The 15425-nt window shown below is 41.7% G+C and overlaps 1 protein-coding gene across 5 annotated transcripts in view; it reads right to left on the reverse strand.

Annotated features, from left to right (window-relative positions):
* The window catches only part of ANK1 (ankyrin 1), an 826509-nt gene that overhangs the window by 332530 nt on the left and 478554 nt on the right, over positions 1–15425 (reverse strand). For 4 of the 5 annotated variants that reach the window (XM_085634053.1, XM_085634051.1, XM_085634055.1 and 1 more), the window contains exons 22-26: positions 11825–11900; positions 9519–9542; positions 7483–7579; positions 5004–5085; positions 3211–3308 (exon numbers count right to left, since the gene is read on the reverse strand). In XM_085634053.1, coding sequence (XP_085490179.1) covers positions 3211–3308; positions 5004–5085; positions 7483–7579; positions 9519–9542; positions 11825–11900 — 377 coding nt within the window. The remainder of the gene's footprint in view (positions 1–3210; positions 3309–5003; positions 5086–7482; positions 7580–9518; positions 9543–11824; positions 11901–15425) is intronic. The other variant, XM_085634052.1, reaches the window with a different exon arrangement.

Consider the following 15425-nt stretch of genomic DNA (forward strand, 5'->3'; position numbering starts at 1 on the left):
GCAATGGGCAACACAATTTTAAACACAATGCACCATTGAGCTCAATGTGAATTTCTGGTTAAATACAATTAGTTACTTTATGGATTACTTTTCTAACTACAGGACTGGATCCTAGATTCAGTCCTTGGTCATCTCCTATAACCAGTTGAGTAAAAGCGTTTTGGTTACAGTAGTGATTTTTAAGGAATATTATTGTATTTTAAAAGTTGACACTTAGACATTTTTTCACATAGAATCACCAATGTTATCCTATGGCAGGAAATTCACTTAGCAGGTAAGTAGTGTTATCGTCACTTTTTCTTACTCAGTGGTGGATCCTGGATCCAGCACTGGTGCATCTCCTGTAAACAGTTGCAAGAATGCGTTTAAGTCATACAGGCAATTTTTAAGGAATATTTTTAGTTTGTGAAAATAGACACAGAGAAACTTTTCTGCTGAAAACCAGACAATGGATTCCTATGGAAGGAAATACAAGTTACTGGTAAGTAAGGTTAGAATTACTTTTCAGGATCAGTACTGGGCTCAAAGATGCCGCACTGAGGTCTCTCCTGATAACAGGTGAGTAAATCGGAATTCATAGTTCGGCTGATTTTAGATGAATATTTTAAAGTTCCAAAACTCCACACTTAGAAGAATTTCCAAGTGAAACCAGTTAATGTTAGCCTATGGAAGTAAATTCAAGTTACTGGTAAGCACGGTTAGAATTACTTTTCAGGATCAGTACTGGGCTCAAAGATGCAGCACTGAGGTCTCTCCTGATAACAGGTGAGCAAATCGGAATTCCTAGTTCTGCTGATTTTATAGGAATATTTTAAAGTTCCAAAACTCCACACACACAAGAATTTTCAAGTGAAACCGGTCAATGTTACCCTATGGGAGGAAATTCACTTAGCAGGTAAGTAGTGTTATCGTTACTTTCTCTTACTCAGTGGTAGATCCTGGATCCAGCACTGGTGCATCTCCTGTAAACAGTTGAAAGAATGTGTTTAAGTCATACAAGCGATTTTTTAGTTTTTTTTTTAGTGTGTAAAAATAGACACAGAAACTTTTCTGCTGAAAACCAGACAATGGATTCCTATGGAAGGAAATACAGGTTACTGGTAAGTACGGTTAGAATTTCTTTTCAGGGTCAGCGCTGGGCTAAAAGATGCAGCACTGGATTCTCTCCTGATAACAGGTGAGTAAATCGGAATTCGTTCTTCGGATGATTTTAGGTGAAAATTTTAAAGTTCCAAAACTCCACACTTAGAAGAATTTCCAAGTGAAACCAGTCAATGTTAGCCCATGGAAGGAAATTCAACTTACTGGTAAGTATGGTTAGAATTACTTTTCAGGATCAGTGCTTGGTTCAAAGATGCAGCACTGAGGTCTCTCCTGATAACAGGTGAGTAAATCGGAATTCGTAGTACATCCAGTAAGCGTCACAGAGCTGCGTAGCAGAGAGATGTCAAAAGGGGCACGGCCTGCATCAACTCTCTGCAACGCAGCACAGTGGCGCTTCCTGGAAGCACCTGGTGGGCTACTTCGCCCCCATGGTCCCTCAGGTTTGAAGTTTAATTTTTTCCCTAACTTAAAACGCGCCACAGGGCGTGTTTGCACACATCATGTAAGGCCACGTCCCCTCGCTTAACCACTGTGTAAACGTGCCCCGTCACCGTTCCAAGTTGAGAGATTAAGTCCCCTTCAATCCTAAGGGTCCCTAGGGTCAAACTAGCCCACTAGGTACCTCCAGTAAACGCCACAGAGCTGTGCTGCAGAGAAGTGTAAAAAGGGGTGTGGCCTCTGAACACCTGTCTGCAACGCAGCTCCCTGGCGAATACTGGAGGTACCTGGTGGGCTAGTTGGCCCCTAGGCACCCCTCAAGATTGAAGAGGAATTAATTCCTCAACTTAAAACGCACCACAGGGCATGTTTGCACAATGGTAAAGGAAGGGGGCGGGGCCTGAGGTGACATGTGTGCAAACACGCCCTGTGGCACGTTTTAAAATCGGGAATTAATTCCTCTTCAATTCTGAGGTGCCCTAGGGGCCAACTAGCCCAGCAGGTACCTCCAATATGCACCAGGGAGCTGCGTTGCAGAGAGGTGTAAAAAGGTGCGTGGCCTCTGAACACCTGTCTGCAACGCAGCTCCCTGGCGCATACTGGAGATACCTGTTGGGCTATTTCGCCCTCAGGTACCCTCAGTATTGAAAGAGTATTCATTCCCCAACTTAAACCACGCCATGGGGCGCGTTTGCACAGTGGTGAAGGGAGGGGGTGGGTCCTGAGTTCACATGTGTGCAAACACGCCCTCCAGCGCGTTTTAAGTTAGAGAATTAATTTCTCCTCAATCCTGTGGGTCCCTGGGGGCCAACTAGCTGGCAGGATGCACACATCCAGCGCGCATCCTCCCGTTTAAAAAAAAAATATATATATATTTTTTGGGCCTTGGGGGTCCTTGTGGGACCCCCTGAGCAGGCCTAGGGGGTCAGGGTGTTTCTACCCTGACCCCTTTTGGCGTTTTGCGAGGTTTTTTGGGGGGTTTCTTGTGCCTCGGTTCTACCGAGGCACAAGATGGCTGCCAACACTTCCTGATTTGGAGTGTTGACAGCCAATTAGAAAGCAGCTCGTGCACGGCAAGGTGCGCGCTGGGTGCGCATACGGTACGCGGATCCTCCGAGGCCATAGATATATATGTACTTTTAAATGTCATTTTCTCAGGAACTACTGAACGGATTTACACCATTTAAACAAAAGGCACGAGTCTGAACTGAGGACTACCTCTCTGCCAAATTTGGTGTAATTCCATTCAGCAGTTCGGGCTGTAGCTGCGCCTAAAGGTCCTATGGGAAATTGCGTGGGGAAAACACGTTTGGGACCCCCCTTTTTTCTCAGCCCCCGCTACACGAATCATCCCGAGACTTTCAGGATAGGAGCAGACCGGAGCTGGCCAAAAGTTTTAAAAATTTCGCGAATAATCGTCAACGGGCGCCAGAGTTATTCCAAATAGAATGTTGTGGATTTCCTATGGAAAATAGGTCCTAACTATAACTACCTACTGCGACCGCCAGTAGGTAATATATATATATATATATATATATATATATATATATATACATATATATATATAGATATATAGATATATATACACATATGTGTGTATGCATCTATATATCTATCTGTCTGTCTATATATATATATTGGGTTGAGAATATCTGCAAAATCACTTACCCTGTATGTATGGGACTGGCCACAGGGCTGATGTTGTCTGATGTCTCTGTAGCTGGACTGCTGGGAATCAGCGAATCGTCATCAAACTCTTTGGAAAGCTGGAGAGGAAATGTAACAATCAATTCTGATAACAATACCTCACAGACAACTTACTGCGAGGTACATATACAATACTGTATGATAAGATATACAAATATGGAAGTTGTTGAAAAAGATTAAGAAGTGCCTTAGAGGTTGTACTGTGTGATTAGGAAAAAATGTGGGGTGTTATCAGGCAGGAAATGAGGAATTAATATCTAGTTGAAGAAAATAGATATGGTTTGAAACTAGGAAAGTGCTTCAAGAAAATCCAGTCTGCTATGGATTACATTTCTTGCTAGATTGGCCCACAGTTGGAACAGAGCTAGACACAGGGGCACAGGGAGATAAAATAGTTTGCCCAGAACTATGCAATTTATGTGGTCAATTAGATTGAAGGTCTCCAGGTTATGAGGATAGTAACTTAGCACTATACTATATCAATACCATGTGTGGCACTGAGCTTACTGCAAGTGAAACTTCCCACTCAGATGAGTGCACAGTGGCAAATCTTTCAGTGGAAGCAGCTAATAGCCACATATATGTATATTTTCTACATTTAATGTGTCTGTATTGTCTGGTAAACTTAGTAATCTTTTCCAATGTTTAGATTTATTATGCCAGCACTTTTTTCTGGGCATTTTCTGGAAGAAGAAATATACCCCACCTACAATTCAATGCTCTATATAAAAAAGTCAAATACAGATGTTAATAGCGCAAAACCCTTTTTTATGTAGAGTAAATCAAATGGTTGTCTTTATTTATGCATTCATGATCATAATCAATATTTTAGAACACAGTAACTTATACATGATCAATATACATTTTGAGAAACTAATAGCCTGAAAAACATCTACAGGTCTGCAAGGGAATATCATGTACTCAGATGACATAGATAATTTGATGTTATAAATTGTATGAATAACCATACTATAAACTGTACAAGGCTATGTCTGACACAGACCTGTAAATGTTTTTTCAAGCTATTAGTTTATCAGAATGTATAATGATTAACTCTTTATCACACATTACATCTGGGGACAATTTATTTTCCTTGGATTTATGTTGGCTCTATGTCATTGAGGCATGGTACACGATAGTTTTAATGAGTCACTGGATGATGTGTTAAGATATGAGTGGTATGTATGAAGTCTGTGAGTGTGATGCGTTTTAGTTTGTGAGGGTGAGATGGTTCGCTTTTGGTAAGGTATCATGAATAGGTTACTATGTTCTAATATATTGATTATGATCATGAATGTATAAATAATGCAAACATTTGATTTACTCTACATAAAAGGTTTTTGCATTATTAACATCTGTATTTGACTCTTTATATAGAGCATTGGATTGGAGGTGGGTTGTTTTTCTTCTTCTTGTACTTTTAATCCCTGTCCCACTCCTATATCTGTTATTACTTTAAGGAACCCTTTGTGTTGCTTGATTGCTTGTTGTTCCTTCAGTGTAATGTACATTTGAGTGTTGCCTGTACATGCTTCTAGAAGAGTTATCTCAACCTACTACCAAATGGAAAAAAAAGTATTTGTCGCGTCTAACATTGTCCCATTTGTCAGCGGGAGACTTGATCCTGCAATTACTTCACCTGCTTCAATCCTACTACTTACTGAACTTGACTTTAATACTCACACGGTGGAGTAATGAAACTTGTAGGTGTGATTATAGCACGATGGGTGTATGATAAAGGCATACATTTTTACCTGGTCCTGCTCCCCGGGTTTAATGACAACAGTCTCTGGAGTGACACAAGGGATTCTAGGAATTGCTGGTGAATCCACCCTGCTGATAAATCAATAGAGAGAATCAGAACCAAAAAGTAAACTTTACCAAAAAAGATCCAGAAGGGTATAAGCACTAAACACAATGCAGGATTGGATCAGCATGAAACAAGACCAGGAGGTGGTTCAGCAATAAACAAAACCAGGAAGTGAGAAAGCAGCAAACAGGAATAACAAAACCAGGAAGTGGATCAGCACCAAACAAGACTTGGAAGTGGATCAGCACCAAACAGAACAAAGAAATGGGTCTGCAGCAAACAAGATCCTGTAGTGTAATAGCACCAACTAAGAATGGGAAGTGAATCAGCATCAAACACGTTGTGGAAGTGCTTAGCCCCTAACAACACCATTGAGGGAATCAACGCCACAGAAGACTAGGCAATGGATCAACAGCAAACAAAACTACAAAATGGATCAGCACCAAACAAGATCAAGCAGTCAGTCTCTGCAAAACATCCTGATATGGCTTAGCAACATACAAGACCAAAAACTGGATCAGCAAGAAACACTCAAACTGGTGAATCACTCAGGACAGGCATGTATCTACTTCAAATAGCATAATTGTATTCGCTCCAAATAACACCAGGAAGCAGACAAGCATCAAACACAAGATAACCAACTGAACACCACATAAGGAAGAACAGACCAGTTTCACAAAAGACAGAACAAGACCAGCACCACACAAAACAAAACTGTACCAGTAACAGACAAGCAAAATCTAGAACAGCTCTACACCAGGCAGATCTAGTGGGGCACTACAACCGACAGACCCAGACAACACCCCGCAAGACAAAATTAAATGAGCAGAAAAAAAGGCAGACCCTAACCAACACCACAGTATTGATACAGTTCTGAGGATAACAATACAGCGGGCTAGTGCTGCACAAGATACAACTGAATCAACAGTGAGTGTAAGAGAACTGGATTCATGTCAAGCATGCCTCTAAAATAAGAGGTTACATAGCTCCAAAAATCAGACCTCTTCTATCTCACATGAGAGTCTGGGAGTTGTGTGGTTGATATAAACCTTGACACTTTCTGAACTGCACTTCCATAGTTCAGGAGCTCTATATATGTTCAGAACTAAAATACCACTCAAATGTAAGGTTTGGAGCTCGGCCCACTCACACAGCACCAAGGATTTATGCAAGTAAGTTTAAATACCCTTAGAAGCCTACAGCTTTAGGGGTTTTGGGGGGAGAGGGGGTGTCAGGGTTTAAACATTTCAGAGTCCCAAGCTTTATGGGCTGATAAGGTTAACTCAATGAGAGAATATAATGGGGGGAATGAGAGATTATCGGGGGGATTTAGGAATGGCGGAACCTGCACATGAATAACAAGATTGGTTCTATCTTACACCACTGGGGGGAACAAGTCTTGAAACGGCTGAATTGGCACGTAACCGACAAGGTTGTTTCTGTCAGAAGGGGCATGGAGAGTAATTCGATCAAATGGACACCTTGGCCTCTGTTCCTTGGCTATTGAATGGACACACAGGTAACAAGGTTTACTCTGTTAGAGATGGCACAAAGTCATGCAATGGTCAGCTGACTCATAGCCAATATAGTTAGCTTTATCAGAGAACCCATGGCACCCCACTGCTTGGGAAGTTTGGACACACATATATGGACAAGCAGGGTTGTATCAGACAGGTCCTGACATCTCTACTCTTGAAATAGTAGGACTGAACCATGACTAGGTCAGTCCTACCAGTCCTCCCGCTGGAATTCTCTGTAACAGCTCTTGGAGCCTTTAGATTTGGAGGGATGGCTCTAAATGATAGCATGTAGTACCAGGGAGGCCCGGAATGCTAGGATTAAAACATGTATATCAGGGGTATGCTCAAGCAGACCAACCCAGTATTGGTGACCTATTATAAATCCAATAGCAGACCGAAAATAATGTCTGCATGTTTGGCTCATGTGAGTTTACTATGCTAGGGAGGGATATATCTAGCAAACTGTTCCTGGTCTTATAACGCTTGGCAGAGGATGAAAGGAAAATTGGTTGCCCCAGCAGATAGCAAATAAAGACCTAGATCTTGGGGTAGAAGCACTGCTGTATTTTCAAATGTAGTTGCTTTCTCTGGCCACCCCATATTTCAGATGGGCTTGGGATAGATGGAACAACATATGCTAAGCTGGAGTTGCACTGTCTGAAAGGTATTGATTTTCATGGTTGCAAACTGGCTGGCCAAACACATGCCTGGGATAGCTGTACCACACAACCAATGGGACTACAGGCCTGAGGGCGGTCAGCCTGGCGCATAGCTGGTAGGGCTGGCTCTAGCACACAACCAATGAAACCCTAGGTCTCAGGGTGGTGGGCCTGGCATGTTTTGGGCAGAGGATGGCTCTACAAGATACAGCACTGAGGATCTCTACTCCCCAGCATTTCTTACGCTTGGTCCAGTTTAGGCATAAACTCCAGAATCTCCTTCTCTTCATCCTGGTCCATGGAATCCTGATGCTCATGTCGAAGGCCCATTAAATCCTCCCCTGAAACCGAGAAAGGGACGAATGAGAGAAGAGAAGGAAAGAAGGATCGGCGCATTCACAAAGGAGCAGACGCCATCTCCCACGTAGTTCCCACCCTACTAAGGGATGAGGTCTGGTACACAAAGAACCAAGGCAGGTCTAGTGCAGGAGCACAGTGACTAGAGTACACCCGAGTCTCCCACCTGCCCCACAGCTGGTCTATAAAAATGTTCCACACTAGCAGACACCTACATCCATCTATGTCAAACACTCTGAAATGAAGGGGCCAGCCTTCCCAAATCCGGAATTCCCCATGTTATTCAGGATTTCGATCTGCTAGAGTGAAACATTGCACTGTAGAGACTCTTATTATAAACTGGCACAAGTTGCAGCCAGTTGAGATCTTTGGGGGCAAATTTAAATTTTGACCTCAAATCTAAACTCTCTGGTGCTAGCAAAGAAGGCTAATAACTTTTCACCTCCTAGGTGCATCATGTGGAGGAGGAAGCTATATCATTACCCACAGAAGGGGGAGATAAGTGCATATAGTCAAGGCCTTAGGCAGCCACCCCAATCACAGCAGGCATTTTCTGTGACCAACCTAGGCTCCCATTTTATTGTGTGTCACAGTGAAGTGGAACAGAACCTCTTGAGTCTGAGAAGAGTTGAACACAGATCTGTGCTCTCACTTACCCTCTCCCTTGCCATAGGACTGAACTTGTTTTATAAACATCATCATTGGCTTTGTCTGGCAGACCGTGTCTCGCTGTTCCTTGACTGCCGTTACCTGGTTGCACTGTGATCACAAGTAAGTATCTACTATGTGATTACTTCTGTCTGCTATGCAACTGCCTGTGTCAGGCTGGTCTATAATTTCCTATGTCTGGTACCTCTGTGTTATCTGTCTGGCTGCTTTGTGATTGCCGGCACATCAACTGACTTTGTTGGTATGCTCTGTTATTACAATTGGTTGCGTCTAGCTTCTGTGTGAAAGCCAACTCCTGGTACCCATGTAGGTGCCCATGCTCGGCTGCTATGTGAATGTTTGTGCTAGTCTGCTCTCGGATTACCTTTTTTCTTGATCTACAGTTGCCAGTGTATAACTGTGCTGTGACTGCTTATGGTTAGTTACTTTTTTCTTTTCTGTATTCCCTAGGCACACACTGTATGAAGACCCAAACACTTTCAGAATGGAAGGGACCAAGGTTCCCCAGAGCCCCTACGGAGCACAGAGTCTGCAATATCAGAGCAGAAGTCTTGGCAATCCCCTGAGCAGTGAGGGGGCCCAGGTACCCAGAAGTGGTAATGGCATTCAGGTCCTTTGAAACTACATTTATGTGGTCCAAACCCTCAGGAGCTTGGATCCTTAAGTCAAGGGGTCATATTTGAGAGCACTGAAGGGGCTTAAGTTACCAGTAGGAGCAAAAAGGCTCAGATTCCCAGGAACAGTGAGGAGACACAGGATCCCAGCAGCACCAAGAGAGTAGTGTAGGATTCTCAAGAGCAACTAGAGAGCTGAGATGCAGTAAGGGGGTTCTGGTTCCCAATTCAGTAAGGGAGACTAGCTTCCCAGATATTCTGAGGGGGCTAAATGCATAGGAGGGGAATGTTGCAGTTCAAGACCTGCTGCAATTTCCCATAAAGCTACCAGATCTATTGTTCTTTGATCACCAAGAACAACAGGAGAACTGATCATGCAATTCAAAGTTAAACAGAGACAAAGACACAAGGGCACATAGACGAACAAACAGACAGGCAAACAGATAGAAAGGATCATCAGAAACTACATGGTAGCATGACCCCCAGGGCTGCTGCCCTTTGCATTATGCTGGGACAGCAGCACCTACAGGGAAGCAATGGCAGGTCAAGGACAATGGGTTAGCGGAGCTGGGCTGCCTAGCACAGCACATGGAGTTAGGAAAAGACACTACAGTCAAGGAAGCAAATGTGGAGTTCATACCAGTGAGAGGGACATGAACCGTGCCTGGAAAACAAGCAAAGTCAGGTTTAACATTCTGGGCAGTGCAGGCAAACAGTTTTCTAGGTGAAAACAATAAGAAATTGGATTATGTTGCTAGCACTGGAGGAACCATTTTGTTAAGAAAGCTGGTGTGGATTGTGGAAACATGGAAGGGCATCTAAAGGTAGTATCTGTTTACTGGTGGATAATCGCCCTTGGCTTGCCATGGCATTTGGAGAACTGTGGCTAGTGCTCCTTTGATTAGTTGAAAACCACAGTGTTCCTTAGTAATAGAGGAGAACCATGTCTTTGCTACAGCTTTCGTGAGTGAACAACACCTGCTGTTCTATGAGGAGTTGGATAGATATGTCACATTGAGCCAAACTAACACAAAGGTGACCACCACAGAGCAAGTATAGTATCTTTATTGGGCCATGACAAAACAACTAATGGGTTTAAACAATACTCCCATGTAATCACTAATGTTCACTGAAGATGTTATACACAAATCTTCACTGGCTAACTAAAAACCTGAAAGGACTCTAAAGATAACCCATACATAAACCAATTTATCTTGGAGATATGCAGAGACCATGTGATCTCAGGGATACAGATATAAGTAGCATCCCTTGCTAGATCTCACTGAGCATCTTACCTCAGAGGTCAGAGTTTGGACAGTGATAGCATCTAAGGTAACAGATCAGAGATCCTCAAAGTATGTAATATGAATCAGAGATCCAGATGCTGACACTACCTATTGTCAGAGCTTATAGATCCAGTTAGTGATTCCATATCATTATGTCGAAGATCATTAGTCAAAGAACCAGACATCATCACCACTGAATGTCAGCGCCAAGGAGTAACAGATCAGTGCTTCATGTTAGATGCTACAGGTGGAAGATTCATGTTGCAAATAATTGGGTAACACAATAACCCACAGATACCCCACAAAAAAAGAAATAATAACAGTGTTCCATAGGAGAACTTAGTTATTGATTTTGAGCTGTCACTTAAATAGCATTCAATTAATAGAAAACAAAAATGACAGCATGGCCTGTATAACTTTAAACTATAACTGTATAAGATAGTTTGTTCATTTAAATAGCTTTACCCTGTATTTATGCAAAAGTGGCAAAAGTGATGGTGCCAAAAATGAAGTAACAGTGCAGGTGGCACAGTGCAAACTATAATACACACAGAATATTAGAAAAATCAAGTCCTGTTTTAAGTACTTTCAGCATAAGACCAGAATGGTGGCAGTTTCTGTAAAGCTTCTACATATTCCGTCCTAATAATTGCATTGTCCGATTCCGGACTTTAGAGGTTGAAATGCTGTGGATTTAGTTTTAAAATGGACAGAATTCTCTGGATTGTCCTAACCTACTACATATAAGATGAGAGGGAGAGAGAGGGAGAGAGAGAGAGAGAGAGAGAGAGAGAGAGAGAGAGAGAGAGAGAGAGAGAGAGAGAGAGAGAGACAGAGCGTGCACTGTGAAGAACTGTTAGTTCACTAGTATATCTTATCTTTTTAATTTGCAAACACTATTCTTTGCACTATTCAGTGCTCCGCATTCACTATCACATCACTGTATGCCACTATTACTTTTCCTACTCTAGCATAAATGTTGTGTACAACTATTCAAATGATATACACCTTCGAGAATTAGTTAGAAATATAAAAAATGGGAATAGGATTCTGATGTTGCGACCATCTCGGAGGTCCCCATGTAATAGGTTACAGACTCAAACACCTATATTTCACATATTAGACATCACATTCTCAGACACAGAGGGCCCGATTCACAAAGGTATGTCCGTGTAGTAGAGTTGCACGTGCGGAGTCTCCGCACTAGGGCGGAGTCTCTACATTAGGGGCGGAATCTCGGCACTGCAGTTCTCAGTGCAGAAATTCCACCCTGAGTGTGGAGTCTACACACTAGTAACTTCACTACATGTAAGTATCTTTGTGACTCGGGCCCTGAGATATCATAGAAATTTGAGATCAGAGATCTAAAATTGGGAAAATGTTAAGCAAGACTTCTTAGGCCTCAAATTGAGACCTTGGATGTCAGGGGTTTGAAATCCACACATCTGAATCAGTGGATGTGAGATATTGCATTTCAGAGGTGCAGACACAACCTTCTCAAGTCAGAACGTTAGCCAACTACTTTCCACAGATGTCAGGCTTGTGAAAGACATAACAATATATTTTGCTCTCAAATGCTACCATAGTTTCTTGCTTTGGTTCCCCAATCTCCTATATTAAATTGACTGTGTTTTGAAGTTCTTGCTTCATCAGATCTTACCTTCATCTTCTGAAACATCCATCATTTCATCCAGAGTTTCAGGAAAGCTCATTCTGTGCTTTTCATTCCCAATTGTCTGTAAGAAATGAAGACGCAAGGTAAGAGACAAGATTTATGGAATTTCTACTGTTGCACATTGATATCCACAGATAGCATGACCAGACTCTCAAATGGTATGCGTTGGGGCCTTTGAGATCTCAGGAGCTCCCCTTAAGGGTATAGCATCAAAGACTCCACTGTATGGATGCTCTCCGGCTTTCTTTGTTTGCTCTTCATTCCATGGGGATGGTTATGTCTCATACTCATTTTTAGCTGCTACATTCCTGTGAATCTTTGAGATCTCAAATGGTATCCCTTGTCATTAATTACACAGTTACATTCTAGAAGGTGTGTTGCCTTTGTGTGACAGCTTGTCTAAAATATGATTACTGTTAGTGTTCTTAGAATCACAGAAACAATGAACACCCAAAAGGACCAGAATGTTTCTCAAGTGTAGGACTGTACGAATAATGTTTAATGTTGTAAAGGGACAATATCTTAAAATAACTATAGAATAAGGCACAATGTGTGTTGACTCAGGTGTGGTTAAAGAGATCAAGGGGCACATTTACTAAAATAATTGTGCAACATGGGCAGCAACCATAGCTGCTGCACAGGGTTGTGCTGTAAGGAGAGAGCGGTGCAGCACCCTATTTACTAAACATGCTTGTTACTGCTTTATGCCCTTGTGCTGATGTACAAATAGACTGCCTAGTACAACACACAAACATTTTCACTGTTATGCAAAGGTGTTTTCATGTCTACCATAGGTTTTGTACTGGAAGGTTACCGTCTCCAGTGCAAAATGGTTAGACAAGCTGTTAAACTTTTCATATATTGAATTTGTGCTGCGCAGTGTAGCACATGTGCACTGTGTGAAAAGGCATACGTAATAAGATTTTTCCTACAACGCACATGCCTTCCACATTTTAATAACTTTTTAAAATCCCATTAGTCCTGTTATATCAACAGTTATGTATCATTGGCGAAATAGACATATGTTGTAATCTTGGTATGCTCTGCCCCCCCCTGTATTCCCTTCCTGGTTGGTACATTCCCCTGGTTGTTATGAACGTTCTATATTTTGTAGTAAATACGCCAGGATCAGGTTAACTGCTTCTTGCTGAATCAAAGTATATGAGCGGTCAAAATCTTGCCACATCTTCAACAATGCAGAGTGTGGTTTTTTTTACACCCAACTTTGCTTCTGCAGCACTGCTTCTCAGTGACCATAAAGCTCTCCTAAAATGGACTTTATAATTCAGGACTTAAACCTGCTCTTTCATAATGAATGAGTGTTTACTGTAACTGGGCTGGCAAGGAATAAGTTCTTGACAGATAGACAATTGCCAAATTTCTTTTTCAACGCACAGGCAGAAGTCTATCCATTGTATTAACAGTTGTCTTAACAGAGGCATTCAGCAATAGAATCACAGATAGAATGAGGCATAGTTATGGTTGTCTTGTTCTCCTGTTTTATTGCCATGCATATGAGCAGTCACAGCTTTTAATCCCCGCTGTTATTTTAGGATTTCACTCTATTTACACAGGCTCAGATTTTTTATCTTTTACGCAGCACTCCACGTAAAACTGCAGTATTCCACTGGGCGGACAACAACATTTCCCACATCAAAGATGTCATTGGTGGCCCTTGCGCTAAAAATACTATTTTGCATGGTGCTCAGCCTTGTGCTGTGGTGCAAAGGCAGTAGTGCATACCAATTCGGCAAAGGCCTACCAGGTAAAGATGATGACTAAAAAGAGCTGAACTTCTGAAAGAGGCTTTGATTTTGAACAGCCTCGCATGATAATCGGTTGTAATACAGAGTTTTTCTACAAGGGCTAACCTTTTAGCATAAATAAACCACAATATGCTCAAATACTTTTGGTGCATTACAAATCTTGGGTAGGTTTGGTGGCCCTGTGGCTATTATTGCTGTACACTTGATTAAAGAATTCCAATTATTTTTCTAAGTAATGATAGGTATATGGGTGTAAAAATTATACCTTTTTTAAATCTTAAAATCTCTACAACTGCTATCTATTTTGTAAGCTCTAAAATGGCAGATTGCTAATTATTTTGCTAAGCCCTTAAATGATTTGTTTAAAATCCTTTAATTGGGAGTGTATAGTTTTTATTTGTGGCTTTTGACCTCTTAGTTAAGATAGCCCTTAAAACCAAGTCTGGGCCTGGTATTAATGTTTCAGACCTTAGGCAAAGCCATTTGCGAGCCGTAATGTTCATGGCATAGAATATGTATTTGCTTCCTTTATTAAAATCTAAAAATTGACATGTATCAACTAAATCAAGCTGTCTCTTATGCTCAATATGTGCCACTATAGTAGCCCTTTTTCCAAAAAGTTCCAATACCTCTGTGAAGTGAGTTTGCTTCTTTTCTAGATGTCAGAGAACCAAAAACTTTATTTTAGCTGTGAACACTCTTGTGTATTTCAATCTGCTGGCAGGCATCTGCAGAAAATATCTGTCATGTTGAATTCAGTGATAGAGCACAAGTACTCCAATAATTCTTGGCACGTTTTAAGTAAGAAAACCTACATTAACCAAACTGAGAGCCAATCAATAAAAGCTAATGATTACTGATAATTGTTTTTAAAGGGGGTGGTCAAGTTTCAGTGTGTAAGGGTAACAGCACAGAATTCCATAGCTTGAGCGCAGAAGGGAAAAAAGCTCTGTCACTAAAGGAAACCAAGTGAGACCAGGGGACCGGTACCAGAAAATGATTAGCAGAGCACACAATTCTGGCTGTGGTATAGCATGAGGATTTAGAAGCCAGGAAGTCTGATGTTTTCTGATTAATGGCTTCATGAGCTATAGGCATAGATTTATACATGATTCACCTTTAAAAAGTCATCCAATAGAGTGATTTTAGAATTGGTAAATTATGTTGACGCATGAACTTCCCGGGATCACTAGGGCTGCAGCATTTGAGCTAATTAAAGGCACTGAGTATGTATCACTGGGGAAGAAGATTTTCTGTGTTTGCATAATCCTGTCTTGACTGAATCAGTGTGTTTACTAATGGAATGCATAGCTGGGAAGCCAAAATGAGAAATATTATTTTCAAAACTTTAAGCTGAGCAAACAGGTATTTGTTACATTAGTAGCCTGAAAATCCAATGAAAGGGAGGATTCAAGGTAGATTCCCATGTTTCTCACAATGTTGACAGGATGGGGACGTGGACAATAACTGTGGGTGAAGAGATATCATTCCACTGGTCCATAACCAAGGGTGTAACCAGAACCTCTTTTTGTATCAGAAGGAGTTTTAAAAAACTAGGGTACACAACTGCCTAGGGCAGCTAGTGAATTGGCTGCCCTTATGATAAGCGCCGACATTGAAGATGAGAACTGCTTGCTGATGTTCTCAAGGCGCTGACATTGGGGGCCATTGGGTTTTTAGATCTGCATTGAGCAGCTTGAATGATGTCTGAATCCAACTTTGGATGGCCAGTAAGGTATGCCGGATCGTCCTCTGGGGCTTTTTGTCCAACTGCGGAAGAACTGCAGTAATAGTGGCTGGATTTCTCATGACCTTAAGAG

Source organism: Triturus cristatus, chromosome 11 (assembly GCF_964204655.1).
Source record: "Triturus cristatus chromosome 11, aTriCri1.1, whole genome shotgun sequence".
Taxonomy (NCBI): domain Eukaryota; kingdom Metazoa; phylum Chordata; class Amphibia; order Caudata; family Salamandridae; genus Triturus; species Triturus cristatus.